The 22101-nt window shown below is 41.3% G+C and overlaps 1 protein-coding gene across 1 annotated transcript in view; it reads right to left on the bottom strand.

Annotated features, from left to right (window-relative positions):
- lrp1bb (low density lipoprotein receptor-related protein 1Bb) overlaps positions 1-22101 on the bottom strand; it is a 297890-nt gene that overhangs the window by 58079 nt on the left and 217710 nt on the right. The window contains exons 46-58 of the mRNA XM_031802153.1: positions 21863-21991; positions 19590-19709; positions 18278-18391; positions 17868-18017; positions 17424-17546; positions 14755-14874; positions 13904-14032; positions 10078-10200; positions 9712-9852; positions 9068-9255; positions 7492-7675; positions 7142-7227; positions 544-666 (exon numbers count right to left, since the gene is read on the bottom strand). Coding sequence (XP_031658013.1) covers positions 544-666; positions 7142-7227; positions 7492-7675; positions 9068-9255; positions 9712-9852; positions 10078-10200; positions 13904-14032; positions 14755-14874; positions 17424-17546; positions 17868-18017; positions 18278-18391; positions 19590-19709; positions 21863-21991 — 1730 coding nt within the window. The remainder of the gene's footprint in view (positions 1-543; positions 667-7141; positions 7228-7491; positions 7676-9067; positions 9256-9711; positions 9853-10077; positions 10201-13903; positions 14033-14754; positions 14875-17423; positions 17547-17867; positions 18018-18277; positions 18392-19589; positions 19710-21862; positions 21992-22101) is intronic.

The raw sequence follows: 22101 nt of genomic DNA, 5'->3' as shown, positions 1-22101 counted from the left end.
CCAATCCCATGACCCGAACGGACCTCCATGATTAAGCCAGAGAAAAGCTGTTATGTTACAGACCTGTTGCGTTCAGCTAATTGTTGTATTGTTAATAGGCATTGATTACAGTGTTCCCTCACTGTTTACTGTCTCAGTGAATGATACAAGTCCATTATGATGCCTGCCTATAAACAGGATGAAATTAATCAATTATCAACTGGGAGCAATGACATTTACAACCTCTAAATCCATTGAATGATGCATCCCAAATGACACTCTATTCCTTTTATCGTGCAGTACTTTTGACCAGGGCCCATCATTTTGACCAGTGTACTAGATAAGGTATAGGGTACCATTGGGACACTAAGTTCATTCACACCGCAGTGTGCACTGCAGGATGATCCTCATCTACATAAAAGAAGCCAGCTGGGCATGAGAGGATGGTGAGAGGGAAATGGGGCATGGGGCATGGGAGCAAGCTCTCAGGGGTAAAATGGCATAAGGTAGGTAGCATATGGTAGGGGCATTCAGGGGCATTGACGAACCCCCTAGCAGCAGTACCTTAAGGTCACTCCCATTGAGTCTCATTCTGTTGATCCTCCGTCCACTGGGTCTGGAAGAGTCTATCCAGTAGATGAACTCCTTCTTGTAGTCAAAGTCTATGTGGATGATATTGTTCAGGCCCTGTAGAAACAAGAGAGAAATTATTAGATTCAATTGACATTTATTGTCTGAAAAAAGGAAAATCTTAATGCAGTTCAGACATTACATATACAAGCCACATAGAAACATATGCAGGAAACAAACAGTAAATAGTCAGACATGAACAATTCCCCCATGAACCAAATAAGAAAGTAGAGTGCATTCGGAAAGTATTCAGATGCCTTGATTTTTCCCCACATGTTGTTATGTTACAGCCTTATTCTAAAATGATTAAATAAATAAAAATCCTCAATGTACACACAACACGCCATAATGGCAAAGCGAAAACATTTTTTTTAAAACATTTTTGCAAATGTATAATAAAAAAAAACAGATATACTTTATTTACATAAATATTCAGACCCTTTGCTATGAGACTCGAAATTGAGCTCAGATGCATCCTGTATCCATTTATCATCTTTGAGATGTTTCGGCAACTTGATTGGAGTACACCTGTGATAAATTCAATTGATTGGACATGATTTTGAAGGGCACACACCTGTCTAAAAAAGCTCCCACAGTTGACAGTGCATGTCAGTGCAAAAACTAAGCCATGAGTGTCACGTTCTGACCTTTATTTCCTTTGTTTTGTATTTATTTAGTATGGTCAGGGCGTGAGTTGGGTGGGCAGTCTATGTTTGCTTTTCTATAATTTGGGTATTTCTATGTTTCAGCCTAGTATGGTTCTCAATCAGAGGCAGGTGTCATTAGTTGTCTCTGATTGAGAATCATACTTAGGTAGCCTGGGTTTCACTGTGTGTTTGTGGGTGATTGTTCCTGTCTTTGTGTTTTGCACCAGATAGGGCTGTTTTGAGTTTTCACATTTCTTGTTTTTGTTAGTTTGTTCATGTGAAGGGATTTATTAAAACATGAATCAAAACAACCACGCTGAGCTTTGGTCCGCCTCTCGTTCAGATGAAGAAATCCATGACAATAAGGTTGAAGGAATTGTTCTAGAACTCTGAGACAGGATTGTGTCGAGGCACAGATCTGGGAAAGAGTACCAAAACATTTCTGCAGCATTGAAGGTCCCCAAGAACACAGTGGCCTCCATCATTCTTAAATGGAAGAAGTTAGGAGCAAGAAGTTGAGCAATCGGCAGAGAAGGGCCTTGGTTAGGGAGGTGACCAGGAACCTGATGGTCACTCTGACAAAGCTCCAGAGTTCTTCTGTGGATATGGGAGAACCTACCAGAAGGACAACCATCTCTGCAGCACTCCACCAATCAGGTCTTTCTGGTAGAGTGGCCAGACGGATGCCACTCCTCAGGAAAAAGCACATGACAGACCACTTGGAGTTTGCCAAAAGGTACCTAAAGGACTCTGACCATAAGAAACAAGATTCTCTGCTCTGATGAAACCAAGATTGAACACTTTGGCCTGAATGCCAAGCGTCACGTCTGGAGGAAACATGGCACCATCCCTACGGTCAAGCATCATGGTGACAGCATCATGCTGTGGGGATGTTTTTCAGCGGCAGGGACTGGGAGACTAGTCAGGATCGAGGGAAAGATGAACAGAGCAAAGTACAGAGAGACCCTTGATTAAAACCTGCTCCAGAGCGCTCAGACTGTGGCGAAAGTTCACCTTCCAACAGGACAACGACACTAAGCACACAGCCAAGACAACGCAGTAGTGGCTTCGGGACAAGTCTCTGAATGTCCTTGAGTGGCCCAGCCAGAGCCCGGATTTGAACCCAATTGAACATCTCTGGAGAGACCAGAAAATAGCTGAGCAGCAACGCTCCCCATCCAACCCAACAGAGCTTGAGAGAATCTGCAAAGAACAATGGGAGAAACTCCCTAAATAGAGATGTGCCAAGCTTGTAGCGTCATACCCAAGATGACTCAAGGCTATAATTGCTGCCAAAGGTGCTTCAACAAAGTACTGAGTTAAGGATCTAAATACTTACAATATATAAATGTGATATTTCAGTAAAAAAAAATATATATGCATTTACAAAATTCTAAAAACCTGTTTTTGCTTTGTCATTATAGTTTTTTGGTGTGTAGATTGAGGGGGAAAAAAACGATTTAATCTATTTTAGAATCAGGCTGTAACATAACAAAATGTGGAAAAAGTCAAAGGGTCTGAATACTTTCTCGAAAGCATTATATGTATACTGTAAGTGAGGGCATATTCTTCAGTGAGACTCTGGAAGTGGATGATTCACAAATGTAAGTAATCCACACATACAGGCCGGTCAACACATTTAGATTTAGCTAGGGTTCCAAGCAGCCAAGCTGGTTGACACCCTACTGTATTTGTTGATGTTCATTATTCCGGTTCTCCAAAGATTTGGTGAAATCTAGAAATTTCTGTGAGATGGCCTAGGAGGGTGCAAATTGGCATGATAGTAAAGGCCCATGAATCACACGCTCTCATGCAACGGCATGCCCCATTTGACCTAGAGTCAAATAGGTACATAGGTCTCTCTACTCATAAGGAACACATTTGCCTCAAAGACGGCATTTAGAATTTTGTGGGGAAAAAACACTTAAAACGTTACTCTGCTGGCACCGAGTGACTGATCTGCACAAACCTTCATATACAGCATATTTGGCCCAAGGTCTCTCAATGCAATATTTTACAAGCTAGCATCTCACACAACATGGTCTCTACTCTATCAATAAACATTCACCTGGTCGTGGTCTGGCACATAAATGCATATAAATCACACACAAGATATTCATATTGTAACAACTTGATACACATGTTCCAAAACAATGTCAAGACTAAACCAATGCAAGGACATTGTGATCAACCACACAGTGGCGCTATAATGGGCACATGTTTATATTTCTTGATCTGTTTGACTGGGAGTAATGAAATATGACACACACGCTTGGGGATAGGAGTCTAGCTAACCTGTAGAATGTAGTTCAGTTGGGTCACACGGAAAATGAGCAAAGAAAAGAAATGCTGAAATATTTACTTCACAACAAACAAGATAAAATACAAAACAATGAAACTAAGTAAACAACTAAAAAGCACCGCAAGGAAAAGCAATGCTAAAAATGTGTTTTAAGATCTCTTTAAAATATGTCCACAGTTAAGTCCCCCTTCAGGTTCTCTGACAGGCTATTCCAGAGGCTGGGGGCATAACATCTAAAGACTGCCTCTCCATGCCTCTTGTTCCTAGGCTTTGGGATAGTTAAGAGGGCAGTGCCAGATGACCTGAGGGACCTACTGGTTACATAACTTAAAAGCATGTCTGACATGTATTGGGGCGCACAATCGTGTATTGATTTAAAAAACACTAAAATAATCTTAACATGAATTCTAAACTCACAGGCAGCCAGTGCAGACTTTAAAACCTGTGTACTGTGTGCTCTCCGTCTGATCTTGGTCAGTATCCGTGCTGCAGCATTCTGTATGTTTTGCAGTTGACCAATAGCCTTCTTGGGTAGACCAGACAGGAGAGCATTACAGTAGTCAAGCCTGCTTGTAATAAAAGCATGCATGAGTCTCCTGCGAAATGCAGTGACTGCCTTCAGCTATTTTCTTAAACCCAGTGAAAACTGAAGCACTACCAAGAGAAGCCCTATCCTATCAAAGACATAAGAGTGAGGTACATCTCTTGCTGTCATGTTCAGAAGACCCCCTGTCAGTCAGATAGGAAACACTCCCTTAACAATTGCACCTCCTCTGCTGGGCTGCACGGCAGGTGCCATGATAAGGTGTCTGAGAATCTGACAGGCTGTACCAGACATCTTCATCAGATCATCAACACCCTCAAAGACAGCCTGCGCCAGTATCCTTAGGGACCTCTCTAGGGGAGCCCTCTCTTTCCTCTCTCTCTCTCTGACAGAGCAGCTCTTAAGGCCAAACAGCTCATTGGAGGAAAAGACAGAGGTCCAAAGTAGGCCTATTGTATGTAGGCCTATCATCAGGCATGATAACGTATATTGTAGGCCTAATTGTATGAAAAGTATGGATATGGTAAGATGACTCAACTGCATTTGTAGTGTGATTAAGTCCAGATACATTCCATCTGATGAAAAGGGTTAATAACTGTAACATGCTGATTAGATCATCATCTCAGATTTACATAAAATCATTAGTGGCATGACTTAAATTGAACATGTAATGGTTTGATACACTGACACGAGGTCAGTGGAGTGTCAGCCAGACGGTAATACAGCAGCGCTACTTAGTAGAGATGGTCATATGCAGATCCCCCCCACTTCAGCTTCCATTAATGCTAACATAGTGATTAAAGTGAATGATTGCTGCTGAGGCCAGCCAGGCCACTCAACAGAGTCAGGAGGAAGAGATGATTCTCAATAGGCCCCTATAGAATTCCCCCAGGTTAAAGTTCTATTCTCAGAGTGTGTGATTCATAAAATGAACCTGGGATTCAAGTGGCTAACATGACAGTGGTGATGAGGCCTAACCGTGATTGAAATAGATTCTCCGTAGGGACCTTACTAACACTTTTTCCCACTGTCAATCAACACGAGCAGGTCGACTCCCCCACAGGGAGGGCGAGTGAAGAATCACATTGAAATTGGAAGGTTGACAAGCTGGAGAATGACAAAATGATGTAATGTAATGCCTAAACGTAGATGGTACACAGGGTATATACTGTAATACAGAGCTCTCTCTGTAAGAAGCAAGCAGCTGTGGCTTTTCTGACACAACATCTCAACTATCATCTCCTCTTCATAAAAAGGTCAGGCTAGGCAACCTCGACCCCACGTATATCCCTGCTAAAAATGCTTCTGATATTTCCTATGAAATAGGAATGAGAAGTACTGTAGTCATAGTGAACATTTTGCTGTTTGGCCCTGTCCGGGGGTGTCCTCGGATGGGGCCACAGTGTCTCCTGACCCCTCCTGTCTCAGCCTCCAGTATTTATGCTGCAGTAGTTTATGTGTCGGGGGGCTGGGGTCAGTTTGTTATATCTGGAGTACTTCTCCTGTCCTATTCGGTGTCCTGTGTGAATCTAAGTGTGCGTTCTCTAATTCTCTCCTTCTCTCTTTCTTTCTCTCTCTCGGAGGACCTGAGCCCTAGGACCATGCCCCAGGACTACCTGACATGATGACTCCTTGCTGTCCCCAGTCCACCTGGCCATGCTGCTGTTCCAGTTTCAACTGACCTGAGCCCTAGGACCATGCCCCAGGACTACCTGACATGATGACTCCTTGCTGTCCCCAGTCCACCTGGCCATGCTGCTGCTCCAGTTTCAACTTCCACCTGACTGTGCTGCTGCTCCAGTTTCAACTGTTCTGCCTTATTATTATTCGACCATGCTGGTCATTTATGAACATTTGAACATCTTGGCCATGTTCTGTTATAATCTCCACCCGGCACAGCCAGAAGAGGACTGGCCACCCCACATAGCCTGGTTCCTCTCTAGGTTTCTTCCTAGGTATTGGCCTTTCTAGGGAGTTTTTCCTAGCCACCGTGCTTCTACACCTGCATTGCTTGCTGTTTGGGGTTTTAGGCTGGGTTTCTGTACAGCACTTTGAGATATCAGCTGATGTACGAAGGGCTATATAAATAAATTTGATTTGATTTGATTTGCTGTAAGAAAGTCCATTATCTCTCCAAATAACTATACCTGTATCTAAGTAACCTGGAGCACTTTGAAATTAATATAAATAAAATAGAAACAAGATACCGTACATGATTCAATTAGCTTAGGCAGTGATCCATGAAAAGGTGTCAGTATTTTGTACAAAGACATTAAATGCAATATACCATACATTTATCAGTTTCCATCTTAGTAAATTAGCAGATTCTTTCATCCAGAGCAGTTAAGCAGAGTTAAGTGCTAATCGCTCAAGGGCACATCTACAGATTATTCACCTAGTTGACTCTGGGATTTGAACCAGCGACCTTTCAGTTACATTTAACTGATTTACATAATGACTCACTTTGCAGGCAGAGAGTATTAATAGGGCTAAATGAGGGTGTTTTCAACGGGCCAGTATTGTGGGCCACTTGTTATAACAGATGTGTCACTATACAGATCTTAATTGTTGCACCATTAAGGTTTCACGGTTCCATTTCATGATCCGGTTTTAATCTCTCTCTCTCTCTCCCCCTCTCTCTCATTAACAGTCAAAGTCAGCAGATGAATCAGAGACATGTGAAACACAAGACAAGGACAACTATGAATGCACTAATTGTAAGTTTCTCTGGATAAAAGCTTCTGCTAAATGACTCAAATGTAAAATCTTAACTAAATGCAACATGGCAGGGTAGTAGCAAGGTAATCTTACTGACAGGGATAAATATATGCAAACCAGATATGGTTACAGATCTAATTGTGTGCACTTGATCTTCTGGTTTCTGTCATTTTACCCTGAGACGGTCTTATCTTTCCAAAACAGAGTGACAGACAGACTAAGATCCGTATGCATATTTTGGCATCAGTTTAAAACAAATACTTTCACTTGTGTAGATATATGTTTTCTATATTATCTTGTAGATATATGGTTTCCTCTTACCTGTTTCAAAATGGTATAGTTTGATCCATCCACACTCAGTTTCCTGATTTCATGATGATCTGCTAGTATGAGAAACGGTTCCTCCACTGAAAGGAAGAGAACAAACAAATGTCCTTTAGAATAAGGTAAACAAAAACAAAAAACACTGGAATCCAATGTGTCACTGGAACCATTCCATCAGACTGCAGTACAGCACTGGTATTCTACAGTCCTACGCTTGGCATTTCTGAAAATAGGTAAACATCCTTTAGAACAGCTCTTGTGAAATACTGTACATCACTAGAGAACCATTCTGACGGACAGCAGGTTAATACACTACAAGCTAATTACCAAGACGTGAATATCCTTACCTGAGAGAGCCTTGCAGGTGTTGGGGCTGCGCTCCAGGGCTTCGTAGCCGTCCACACACAGACACTTGAAGGATCCGTAGGTGTTGATGCAACGCTGGCTGCAGGGCAGGCTGGAGGAACATTCATCAACGTCCACACACGTTTTCCCGTCATCCTTCAGCCGGAATCCAGGCCAACACTTGCACTGATCATCACACAAACAGAGAAGTAATGGAGCATATTTTAGTCTAGACAAATTTAACAAATTGTAGTCTATTTACTCAAGATATTGCAGCAGCTGGTTGATACAGTAAATGCGGGACATTCAGCTCCAAATGTAAATTGTAACAACACTCACTTAAATCTAACTTCTCAATTTGCCAGTACATCTACTCACAAAATAACACAAGACCAATAAAAAACACTGGCATCAGTATGATGACATACATGTCATGGCAGAAGAACAATACGAAATAAATTAAAGCGGCTGCCATTCAGCAAATCCAGCCCAAAATAACTGTATCAGCTGTTCCTGGCCACTGCTTAAATTCCTCTCTGATCTACAGTTCTAACCTTCCAGGCCTTTCTGCTGATATATCTGTTCAGGCCAGATGGATGAGTTAGGGGTCTCTGTTGATGTGCTCTCTGGTCATCCAGCTCTGTTATGCTTCAGTCTCTAGACAGCCAGGTCAGGGAACACTTTTTTACTCTATCCTTGTTGGTCACTTTGTAATGCAGAGAGCAGTGGGCAAGGAGGGGGCAAGAGGGGGGCAAGGAGGGGGCAAGGGGAGAACCCAGAGTGAGGGTCAGAGTGTGTTATTCTGACATCTCTGATGGCTGTGGGGTCACCCCGGAGTGACGACCGTGCCCTGGATCCAGGCCAGACAGCAGAATAGCACAGTCACCCCTCAGAACACTCAGCAGAACTGTCCTCTCTGGCCGTGGCTCAAATGGCACCATATTCCCTAGCTAGGGCCCATTGGACTTTGGTAAAAAAAGTAGTACACTAGGGAATAGGGTGTCATTTGAGACACAGCCTTTCTCTTTGACCAGCAAACAAACACGCTCCTGGAGAGCTGGCACGGAAGCCTTCCCAAAACCATTTACTCATATTTCATCACTTGTATCCATAGCATAGGTGTGTATACAATATGATGATAGGATCCTACCGTACTGTGTGTATAACCTTACTCTGTGATGGATTGACTGTGCTTGCTTGACTGTGTTTGTGTGTTTTTAGCTTGTGTGGGTAAGCCTAATATAGTCTCAGGCACAACATAATCAATCATTTAAATCATGAAAATAAGGAGATAATAATGTTGGCACTTTACCAGTGCTGTGTTACAGTCTTCTGCATACAAAATATTTCAGAAACAATACCGTTTCCTTGATTAAACTCAGGTTCTGTACTTATTTAAAACGTTTCTATTGTTTTGGCTACATTATTATTGGTAATACCTGCAACCCTCCAGCGTGTTACAGCTGTCCACCTATCAATCTGTCTCTGACAGAACTAAGGATTGGATATCAAGAACTTATAAAACCTGAGGAATACTGGCCCGAGCGTGTATCAAGGCCCGAGCGTGATAATTCCTACCTTGTATCCAACAGCAAGTTCCTGACAGTTCTGTGTACAGCCACTGACTCTGCGATTCAGACACTCGTTCACGTTGCAGTTCTTCTCATCGGACCTGTCTCCACAGTCGTCTTTCTTGTCACACAGACTCCCTTCAGAGATGCAGCGTCCATTGGAACACATGAAGAATGAACCGTTGCACAGACTCCCTGGAAGGTAATTTATAACTCAATGGCGAAGCAAAAAGTATTTCCGATAGTTATTTTTTATACTGCATTTTGGTAAATCAGATTAACTTTATTCAAGATGAATGCTATTTGGAAAGTTTTACTCGTACAGTCTTCATATCTTTGGTTTCTATCCTCTATTAGTTAGACTGCTGACAGTAATGGATAGATTGGTACTGTAGAGAGAACCAAACAGCAGCAGACAGTACCTGTATCTAAGCAAACAGCACTAGACTATACCAGCTGCAGCCAGAAAGTACTAACAGCAGTAGACTATACCAGCTGCAGCCAGAAAGTACTAACAGCAGTAGACTATACCAGCTGGAGCCAGAAAGTACTAACAGCAGTAGACTATACCAGCTGGAGCCAGAAAGTACTAACAGCAGTAGACTATACCAGCTGCAGCCAGAAAGTACTAACAGCAGTAGAATACATTACCTGCAGCCAGGCATTTGAGGTTCAGGGGCAGCTCGTCAGATCCGTCAGGACAGTCCGGGTAGCCGTCACACTCCCATTGAGCACTCAGCAGGCAGCGGCCGTCCCCACAGCGAAACTCCTCAGGTCCACAGGACCGGTACTCTGCAGAGACAGAGATACAAAGAGAGTGCTGCAGCCTCACTAACTGACACTCACACAGGCCAACACATCATCGCAGTTCCGAGTTACTGTAAAGGCATTCTACTTCCAACTAATTTTCTGTTACAGTAAGGTCTTAATGAGTTTTAACTCTGTTATAATGTAATACAATGTTATTACTCAGTTATTACTCTGTGGTAATGAAGAGAAAGCAACAAATCTACTTGCCACATTCAAGTGACTCGTCAGATCCATCTCCACAGTCATCGTCATGATCACAGACAAAACGCAGGGGGATGCAGGCTTTGTTGTGGCAACGGAAGGAGTTGTCATCACATGTGTTGTTGGGTGCTGGGGGTGGGTGAGAAACAATGTTGAAGGGTTACATTACGAGTCAACATCACTCTAGAGATGTGGGATCACAATGCATATGCTCAACAATATGGAGTCAGCACTGGAGGAAGTGGGGTGGAGGTGGAGGAGGTATTTTCTTATCACTTTCATTTTTATTGCTGGTGAACTCTAACTTCTCCAAAATCCTAAAAAAACAAAAACTCATTCATATTTTGTTAAACTTTTTTGTCCACTATTTAGTGACTGACATTGTATGTTTGCACATGCAAAAGAAGGAAAACAAGACGCCAGAGGAACGCCAGGTAGTGACATCACACTGACCTCTCACACTCTCCTTTAGTGAATAATGTAGAAATCCTAGTTAGTAAAACATACTAACACAGAGTGGTAAAGCTAACTAAAATAGTTATTCCATTGATTCTGATATGGGGAATTGAATTTGAATGGTTTGTCAAATCCATTAAAGATAAAAATATTCTCCTGTCTCCTTATTTTCTCCTGGTTAGCCTGTTGTTTGCAAAGGTTGTTACATTGTAAGTACAAATTAATTGAAAAAAATGTCACTTCACTTTACATTAAAGCTGCATTATGTAACTTTTTGGGCAACCACACCAAATGCACATAGAAATGTGAGTTACATATCTGTCATTCTCATTGAAAGCAAGTCTAAAATATGTGCGCAATTTCTATGCTTCCCGGTCTTTACTTTCATTTTTGCATCTTTTACTGTCGGTTTAGTACACCAGCTTCAAACAGAGATTGTAACAATAGAAATACACTTATTGAAAATGACCAGCAGTTAATGACACGGTGTGCCTTGTTACAATAGTTTTTTTTTTTATTGTGTTTTATTTCACCTTTATTTAACCAGGTAGGCCAGTTGAGAACAAGTTCTCATTTACAACTGCTACCTGGCCAAGATAAAGCAAAGCAGTGTAACAAAAACAACAACACAGAGTTACACATAAACAAACGTACAGTCAATAACACAATAGAAAAAAAAAATAGAAAGATCTATGTACAGTGTGTGCAAATGTAGAAGAGTAGGCAGGTATGCAATAAACAGGCCATTGAGGCGAAAATAATTACAATTTAGCATTAATACTGGAGTGATAGATATGCAGATGATGATGTGCAAGTAGAGATACTGGGGTGCAAAAAAAGAGTAAAAGGGTAAGTAATAATATGGGTGTGCTATTTACAGATTGGCTGTGTATAGGTACAGTGATCGGTAAGCTGCTCTGACAGCTGATGCAGAAAGTTAGAGAGGGAGGTATAAGACTCCAGCTTCAGAGATTTTTGCAATTCGTTCCAGTCATTGGCAGCAGAGAACTGGAAGGAAAGGCGGGCAAATTAAGTATTGGCTTTGGGGATGACCAGTGCAATATAGAGTTGAAGTCGGAAGTTTACATACACCGTAGCCAAATACATTTAAACTCAGTTTTTCACAATTCCTGAAATCTAATCCTAGTAAAAATTCCCTGTCTTAGGTCAGTTAGGATCTTGCTCGCTCACGCTTTTTCAGACGCACACGCTTTTTCAGTTCTGCCCACAAATTTTCTATAGGATTGAGGTCAGGGCTTTGCGATGGCCACTCCAATACCTTGACTTTGTTGTCCTTAAGCCATTTTGCCACAACTTTGGAAGTATGCTTGCAAGCCTCCCCTTTTTTCCTCCAAACATAACAATGGTCATTATGGTCAAACATATTTTTGTTTCATCAGACCAGAGGACATTTCTCCAAAAAGTACGATCTTTGTCACCATGTGCAGTTGCAAACCGTAGTCTGGCTTTTTTATGGCGGTTTTGAAGCGGTGGTTTCTTCCTTGCTGAGTGGCCTTTCAGGTTATGTCAATATAGGACTCATTTTACTGTGGATATAGATAATTTTGTACCTGTTTCCTCCAGCATCTTCACAAGGTCCTTTGCTGTTGTTCTGGGATTGATTTGCACTTTTCACACCAAAGTACGTTCATCTCTAGGAGACAGAACGCATCTCCTTCCTGAGCCGTATGACGGCTGCATGGTCCCATGGTATTTATATTTGCGTACTATTGTTTGTACCGATGAACGTGGTACCTTCAGGCATTTGAAAATTGCTCCCAAGGATGTACCAGACTTGTGGAGGTCTACAATTTTATTTCTGAGGTCTTGGCTGATTTGGTTTGATTTTCCCATGATGTCAAGCAAAGAGGCACTGAGTTTGAAGGTAGGCCTTGAAACACATCCACAGGTACACCTCCAATTGACTCAAATGATGTCAATTAGCCTAACAGAAGCTTCTAAAGCCATGGCATCATTTTCTGGAATTTTCCAAGCTGTTTAAAGGCACAGTCAACTTAGTGTATGTAAACTTCTGACCCACTGGAATTGTGATACAGTGAATTATAACTGAAATAATCTATAAACAATTGTTGGAAAAATGACTTGTGTCATGCACAAAGTAGATGTCCTAATCGACTTGCCAAAACTATAGTTTGTTAACAAGAAATTTGTTGAGTGGTTGAAAAACGAGTTTAAATGACTCCAACCTAAGTGTATGTAAACTTCCGACTTCAACTGTACCTGCTGGAGCGCGTGCTACGGGTGGGTGTTGCTATGGTGACCAGTGAGCTGAGATAAGGTGGGGAATTACCTAGCAAAGACTTATAGATGACCTGGAGCCAGTGGGTTTGGCGATGGATATGTAGTCAGGGCCAGCCAACGAGAGCATATAGGTTGCAGTGGTGGGTAGTATATGGGGCTTTGGTGATAAAGCGGATGGCACTGTGATAGACCACATCCAGTTTGCTGAGTGTTGGGGGCTATTTTGTAAATGACATCGCCGAAGTAAAGGATCGGTAGGATAGTCCGTTTTTTATGGGGGTATGTTTAGCAGCATGAGTAAAGGAGGCTTTGTTTTGCGAAATAGGAAGCCGATTCTAGATTTAATTTTGGATTGGAGATGCTTACTGTGAGTCTGGAAGGAGAGTTTACAGTCTAACTAGACACCTAGGTATTTGTAGTTGTCCACATATTCCAGGTCAGAACCGTCCAGAGCAGTGATGCTAGTCGAGTGGGAGGGTGTGGGCAGCAATTGGTTGAAGAGCATGCATTTAGTTTTTACTAGCATTTAAAAGCAGTTGGAGGCCATGGAAGGAGATTTGGAGATTTGTTAGCACAGTGTCCAAAGAAGGGCCAGATGTATACAGAATGGTGTTACCAGGTCCTAGCCTATTTATTAATCCTGGTATTACATGTGGATTTGATGGTTTTGGCACCTTGTAGTTACATGTAACAAGGACAGATTTTGGGTTGAGTTATTAACATGGTATTCGCACGTGACTTTGAAATGTGTTATTACAAAACATTACTTACATAGTGGAACAAGTATATATGTAATGACATCAGTAATTAAACATGTGGAAAAACACTTCAGCAAGTGGATGTGTAATTACACATTCCTTGTTCCAATTGTGTAATAACTGATTGCTACAACCTTATTAACATGTAATTACACACAATTACCCATTTAACTACTATGCTTTTACTACAGTTATTACTGTGTAGCTATAGTACATAGTAATAGGGAAAACAATGTCAAGTGTTACCCAATCAACATTGACATGGAGTGATCTTTTGTTGTCATCTAACAGATAGTAAAGATAGTGTTGTCTGTGGCTCTATCTAAAATTTATATGGGGGGCCATTGCAAACTTACCACATCCAGCTGCAGCCAGTTCGTCACTGCCATCAGGACAGTCTCTCTCACCGTCACAGAGCCAGTGTTTGGGGACACAGGCATAGGACCCAGGGCAGCTGAATAACCCTGGAGCACATGTCACCAAACCTGAGGGGGCAAATAGGGGGAAAGAGGGGAAAGGTCAAGCAAACTGCATAATGTACTGAAGCTGAACTATATCCTAAGACAACGGTGAGTTAAAAAGTAGAATGGATATATTATAATATCCATTCCCTTCTTTCCACTTACATTCAAGCATAGGCCTATATCGTATAAGATCTGTTACGTTTTATGTGGCCTCAGAGACAATACAAAGCAATTAATGAAAATCCTCATTCTGTGAAAATAAACTGAAGTACATTTGCTCAATAATGCTTGTCTGGTTAAAATGTACTTTCTTTCTTTCGATTGCAATAGTGTAGGGAAAGGTTTAGGGCTATTTCATTAATATTGCCTTGACATTTCTATTACAATCCAATTATACCACTGTTCCCAGCAAACATTTTCTATTTATTGTTGTATGATATTTTCTGTTTATGGAGAAATTAATTATTGTAACATCTCATTTATGCTGTGAAATTGCTCTGCCTCTTGGTCATAATGATGAAAAATCAATTTTCCCTCACCACGTCGTCAAAGTATTTTTAATCTCTTTAATTTCATTTCTGTGCATAATTTCAATAGCCTAGTTTAAAACTCAAAGGTCTACAACTGGTCTCGAAACAATGTTCTACAATGTTGCAATCAGGTTGTCAGACTGGTCTCAACCCGCATGTTTGAGATACATGTTGCCTTCACCCAAACTATTGCCCATGACCGTGGGTACTTACCACAGATCTGCACACTCTCATCCAGTCCGTCCTCACAGTCGTTCTCTCCATCACACAGCCACTGCTTGGCGATGCACTTGTTCTTAGAGCAGGCAAACTGGTTCCACAGGCAAGAGGAGTCTAGGGGAGAAACAGCACATTCCCAACACCATAAATCTAAACACTTAAGTGAAAGAAAAAAAAGACAAAAACAACACACTGTAGTAGAAGTCATCTAGTTCTTTTCAATCAAAGCACACTTTTCTCATTTGCCCCTTAGCCTTTCTATTTTCAGAGAGGGTTATTGGCCTTGGAGCCAATTAGAAGACGTTGTGCTTTCTCTTCGTCAGTTTTTAGTATAAAACATCTGTAGGGGTTTTAAGGAGAGCCGACTGGTTACAAATGTGAAAAGAAAAAACCCCATTTACATTTAAGTTTTTATTTTCTAAATCAAATGGCTGGAGGTTTGCATAATGCAAAAATGTGAAGAATAACAAATATTGCCAAAAGGGTCTATGATTTGAGAATGTACTCCCTACTGAAATAATGACATTTTAGTAATTTATCCAGAACAAAATCGTAACAAGTGTGTAACAAATTCGTAACATACAAATTGCACACAAATTCTTTGAAAAGACAAGTAGTTGAATATTGCGATGTATTTGGAAATACACTTGGTAAGTATTGGCATGTATTTGAAAATACTAAAATACCCAGAAAAATTAAATTATTTCAATACTCCATGCATTTGAACCTAGGTCCGTTCGGTCCTAGAGGTATATTAAATAATGTATTTTGAAATAAGTTGCTGATTTGCCACATTATTTGAAAATAAGTATATATGCATGTCATGAACCCAAGTCTGGTGTCTATTCATAGATCATATATGCTTTTCCTATCAAGGTCACACTGATTTACATGCTGTAAATCAAAAATAAGTCTTATACTGTTGAACAGGATAATCACAGATGGAGATACAGATAGGCACAAATATCTTCATATTGGGGCATTTAACTTCACAGAACCACCCTCCCTTGGGGGCCTAGATCCAGTGCCTCTGTCTCTCCCAGTCTCGCAAAGGTCCATTCAGTTTAGAAGAGATGCTCATATCTCATATCTTAGGCTTCCATGGTATTTCACTGTACTGAGAAAGCTCATCAGACGTTTTACAATGATAAGTATTTCATCTAATCAGTTGTGAGATTTTGGATTACCAGTGAAAATGACATTTTCTTCAAACTGTTTTCCTTTACTGTAATTTATCAATATCATTGGCTTTTTATATGGTAATTAACTTAGCGAAATTGGAATATCTTCTATTTGTCCTGGGAATGCCAAATCTAAACATCTAACAGACTGAATGCCATTCAGACAGCAGCATCATTCTGCTCAGCTTTGAAAGGAGCTACGGTACATTTTTGATTCTCGATACCAAATAAATTCAAACAATAATGAAGCACTTAACTAAATGAATGGGAACATGTTCTTCACTCCTTTGATGGTACACAGAATCATGTTAGATGAAATGGTATCCTATGAGTCACCCAGTTAACATGTAATTCATTAAATACAATTACCAAACCGTATTCTTCCCTTGATTTAGACAATTTACTGTAATTTATTTCACTTCAACAAACAAGCATGATCTTTCTCTTCAAGACAGTTAACACATATGACAGTGTTATTTGTGTGGGCCATTGTATCAAAATGAATGAATTCCTCAGTAGTTCAGTGCATTTGTTAATCTGAAGCCTAACTCTGACAGAGGTGAGTTGAGCATATGTATTAACACCTCAGTGGCACTCAAACGCTCTTGGAAGATCCTTTTTCTTCACTTTGATGACAGAAGCAATGACATGTTTGGTGTACATGAATAAGTAATTGGTTTGATAGCATATTTACCCAGACCATGACTCAGTTATGCTCTAGCTATCTAATTGGAAAGTCCTTTACTTTGTCATGGTAAGTTATGCATTCATTAAAGATGATCATAGAGGTGGGCTAGAAGTGTTCTTGTCTTCCCTGGTGAGAGTTGGTAAAAGGGTTCCATGTGAAAGGAACATTCCATGTGATCCTTTCAGATATCAGTCACTTTTCAGTGAACGCACATGTTTCCATCTCTGATAACAACTCATAACGACTGATGGCTAATTAATGAATAGTTACACACAAAGGTAGACTATGCTAATTCAAAGCCAGGAAAGAAAAACACACTGTGTCCTTTTTAAGTGGCTATATTTGAATATCGAGGCTGGAGATAAACTCTCTCTACAACACCCAGTAGGTTAGCAGACAGCCTGGAAATGCAATTAAACACACAATGAGGATGCACAATAGAATGTGTTGAAGAGACATGGCTCTGTGACGTACTGTACAATTAACTCTAATCATTACTGATTTGTCATGACTAACACTGGATTTGTGGCTTCCTGTGGTTGTCTAGAAGTCACTCAGACAAGCCCAATAATAGATGGTCTCTTTGTAGTGAAATGTAATGTCGCTACTCACATGGTCTTATAAACATAGCACGCCCTTACTGAACTAAACTTCATCGGCCAAGTCAGCACAGTCTTTCTGTCCATATTAATACACTGGATTTGTGGCTTCAATAGCTGTCTTTAAGTCATTCAGACAAGCTGTCTTAGAAACTCTTTGTAATGTAATGGACCATCAACATAGCAAAGCCTTACCACACTGAAATTCATCTGCCCCATCCTCACAGTCCTTCTGTCCATCACACAGCCACACACTGGAGATGCAGTTACCGCTTGGGCAGGCGAAATGGCCCTCTTCACATTTCTGCCCGTGGGAAACTAGGGCAGACAACAATGGAAGGGAATAGTCATCTGGTTGTTAGAGGTGATTCAGTGGTGATTCAGTAATGATTCAGGTCATTATCTTTTCCCTAAACTCTCTGCGAATCCCTGATTCTGTCTCGACTAATCACTTCAGAAAATCATATTTATGTTTTATGATTTTCTCTAACTCTTCTCTAATTGAAGCGAACTTCCTCAATCTGTCTTCCCTAAGCAGAGAGCATGGAGAGAGGAGGAGAGGACACGAGACGAGAGAAGTGATGAGAGGAGACATGACATGACGAGAGGAGAGGAGAGGAGAGAAGAGGAGAGACTCACTCTGGCAGTTGGTCTCATCTGCGTAATCTCCACAGTCGTTGGCTCCGTCACAGATCCAGGAGGGGTGGATACACAGTGAGGTGGAGTTACAGCTAATGAAGACTCTCTCTTTTACCCCCAGTTTGTAGAAGTCAGAGCAGTCTGTGTGGTCTACACAAAAACATTAGCTACTACAAATCCGCAAACTGTCGCTAACACTTTGGATGGATAAGGTATAAACAGGTAAAGTCAAGTTAACACTGTACATTAAGTTGCTCTTTTACCTGTGTAATAAGACTGTAAATATAGTCTGGATTATGCTGGATGACTGAACCCAAGTGATCCATCAATGGTGATAGCAGGCTACCATGTTTGCAAACGAACACTTTTTTGGATCATCACACACCACACCTTGACAAGGCTTAACTTACTGCAGTTCTTTTCATCTGAGGCATCAGCACAGTCAATGACCTGGTTACACCAGGCTGAGCCGGTGATACAGCTCCCATCTTGGCAGGATGATTCAGACGACACGCACGTGACATCTGAGAGGATAGTGGGAAAGGGAAATTAACACTTCAAAAAGGCCCGATGCTAAATCATCAGGGAGGTAGAGAGCACTTAATAGTGTGAACCAGGTAGATGACTCAGTAGTGTTTATCATCAGGTTCAGGGAGAATATCTAGGATAGGGAGGATGTCAGGGGTATATATATATGTGTGTGTGTGTGTGTGTGTGTGTGTGTGTGTGTGTGTGTGTGTGTGTGTGTGTGTGTGTGTGTGTGTGTGTGTGTGTGTGTGTGTGTGTGTGTGTGTGTGTGTGTGTGTGTGTGTGTGTGTGTGTGCACGCGAATGAGTTCAAAGCAAATAAAAAAAAAAACACGAGTCATCTAAAAACATGATAATTTCAGGATTTATTTATGATCATTTAGTTTATGGGAAAGCCATTTATGGTCTGTTATTATGAGCCTTACTAATTAACCACTGCACATTAGATACTAAGACATTATCTTTGATAGATCTAGTGAAGAGAAGGGTTTTTCTTGCTCAATTTACTTTGGTCTATTCATTTAGATGCATATAATTACATGTTTTAACAGGGGTATTGTTGATTATTTACCATTAATAACTGAACCGACTGTATGCGTTGAGACACATTACAGCTAGATGTGCCTGATTTCACAGTCCTGGAAAGCTTCATCCATCTTTAGAGAACTGCTGCCTCACAGACTCTCTTAATTGTCTTGTTTCAGGTTTAAAGAACATTAAGTTCCTGCTAAACAGTGCTAGGTTTGTTTTCCTCTGGGCCAACTGCTGAATCACAGCCCCAGAAACAAAATTAAAAAAAATAGCAAACATAATAGCTAATTGGATTTTGAATACCACTTGATTTGAATAGCAATTATAAATATTGGAGATTAGGGGCCATCTTTGCATGATTACTTATCATTTTGTAGAAAATGATGACGAAAATGACAACACGAAGAGTGAGCCACTTTAATGATAATTTTCTGAACATGTTGTGCCTAACATCCTCCCCTTCTGTCTCTGAGGAGTGGTATGTATGTGGTATGTGGTATCCTTGGTATGTGATGTTGGGGCTCATTAAAGAGATGGGCTTAGCCCAGTGTGGAGCCTGCAGTGCTGCACACACACACACGCACCCACCCACGTAAGCAGAGAGGGACCTGCCTTCTGAGGTATCAGGATTGACTGGGAGATTAAGCAGTCTATCCATACTCACTGTTACAGAAGGCCTCGTCTGAGTTATCCCCACAGTCATCGACCCCATCGCAAAAACGACTGTTGGCCACACAGCGCTGGTTGTAGCATGCCCTGAAGCCTCTCCTACAAATCCTGTTGTCTGGCGAAATGACAAAACAAAATAGGTTCACTTTGAAAGGAAATGCTAATGGTAGTCCTTGGGCTACTGTCACTTTCTTCACATGACGTCCTCTAGACTACAACTGGCAGAGTCCCACACTGTATGTGCTCTAGCCAATTCTTCTACACTCTTAGAAAAAAAGAGGGTCTATCTAGAACCTATAATGGTTCTTCTGCTGTCCCCATAGGATAACCCTTTAAAGAACCCTTTTTGGTTCCAGGTAGAATCATTTTGTTTCCAGGTAGAATACATTTGGGTTCCATGTAGGAACCATTCCACAGTGGGTTCAAAATGCACCCAAAAGAGTTCTCCCTGGAACAAAAACATTTTTGCCTATGAGGACAGATGAAGAACCCTTTTGGAACCCTTTTTTCTAGCTGTAATTGGCTAGCAAGCAAGCAAGGGATAAGAACGGTCAGCCAGTATAGCAATAGAACATTTAGATCGAATGACTGGGTCGCGTCCATAGATACAGAATAGAAAGACTCAATGACTGGGTCACGTCACCGGCAACCGAACCGATGGAACGAACGACCAGTCAACTTGGGTAGCAGCCCTAGATTTGTGTTGGGACTATATCTTGTGGAAGGATGAAATTGTATGAATAAATTAATCAACATTTAAAAAAAATCTAAGAGTGTATGGTCATAACAACAACCATAAATCATAACGACAACCATAAATCAAATTTTATTTGTCACATGCGCTCAATACAACAGCAACCTTACCGTGAAATGCTTACTTACAAGCCCTTAACCAACAATGCAGTTCAAGAAATAGAGTTAAGAAAACATTTACTAAATAAACTAAAGTAAAATATTGAATAAAAACACAATAAAATTACATAACAATAATGTGGCTATATGCAGGGGGTACCGGTACGGAGTCAATGGTTGGTGGTACAAGTTAGTCGAGGTCATTTGTACATGTACTGTAGGTTGGGGTAGTGGCTATTCATAGATAATAAACAGCGAGTAGGGGGTGGGGGGTCAATGTAAATAGTCCGGTTGGTCATTTGATTAACTGTTCAGCAGTCTTATAGCTTGGGGGTAGAAGCTGTTAAGGAACCTTTTGGACCGAGTCTTGACGCTTCGGTAACACTTGTCGTGTGGTAGCAGAGAGAAGAGTCTATGACTTGGGTCATGGATGGTAGGAAGCTCTGCCCCAGTGATGCATTGGGCCGTACATAGCTATGATCCCTCTGTAGTGCCTTAATGGTGGATGCCGAGCAGTTGCCATACCAGGCAGTGATGCAACCGTTCAGGATGCCCTCGATGGTGCAGCTGTATAACTTTTTGAGGATATGGGGACCCATGCCAAATCTTTTCAGTCTCCTGAGGAGGAAAACCTGTTCACCGGACGTGCTACCTGTCCCAGACCTATTATTTGACCATGCTGGTCATTTATGAACATTTGAACATCTTGGCCATGTTCTGTTACAATCTCCACCCGGCACAGCCAGAAGAGGACTGGCCACCCCTCATAGCCTGGTTCCTCTCTAGGTTTCTTCCTAGGTTTTGGCCTTTCTAGGGAGTTTTTCCTAGCCAACGTGCTTCAACACCTGCATTGCTTGCTGTTTGGGGTTTTAGGCTGGGTTTCTGTACAGCACTTTGAGATATCAGCTGATGTACGAAGGGCTATATAAATACATTTGATTTGAAAAGGTGTTGTCGTGCCCTCTTCACAACTGTCTTGGTGTGTTTGGACCATGATAGCTCCTTAGTGATGTTGACACAGAGGAACTTGAAACTCTCGCCCACTCCACTACAGCCCCATCGATGTTAATGGTCGCCTGTTCGGCCCTCCTTTTCCTGTAGTCCAAGATCATCTCCTTTGTCTTGCTCGCTTTGAGGGAGAGGTTGTTATCCTGGCACCACACTGCCAGGTCTCTGACCTCTTCCCTATAGGCTGTCTCATCGGTGTCAGTGATCAGGCCATGTTGTAGCCAACCCTGCTATTGTTGTCATGCCATATGGATGGTTACAGCACATAGTATTTGACCAGGCTATCTTGTTAGCATGTAGTTAAGTGATAATGCACAAGAAGCCTGTGTTTGGAGGATATATTGGCACAGGTTCTCCTAAGACCGAGTCGAGGGCCTATGACAATATATAGTAAGATCAATTGCTTACCACAATATTGCATTTTCTCATCTGACTTGTCTTTGCAGTGAGCTACTCCATCACACGTGAACTGATAGTTGATGCACTCGCCGTTTCCGCATTCAAACTCTGTGTGGATGTTGCAGGAGGAATTCTCTGCTGTAAAAGTAGATAACTTGTTTAATTAGCTTAGTCAAGTCAAATGTTGATTTATTCTCTCACCATAATGGCTTTAGTTTTCAGAAGCTGCACTAAGCTTAGCTGTAAAA

The sequence above is a fragment of the Oncorhynchus kisutch genome, linkage group LG2 (assembly GCF_002021735.2).
Source record: "Oncorhynchus kisutch isolate 150728-3 linkage group LG2, Okis_V2, whole genome shotgun sequence".
In the NCBI taxonomy this organism is placed as follows: Eukaryota; Metazoa; Chordata; class Actinopteri; order Salmoniformes; family Salmonidae; genus Oncorhynchus; species Oncorhynchus kisutch.
The sequence above is the reverse complement of the archived record's forward strand: the minus strand, read 5'-3'. Positions and strand labels throughout refer to the sequence as shown.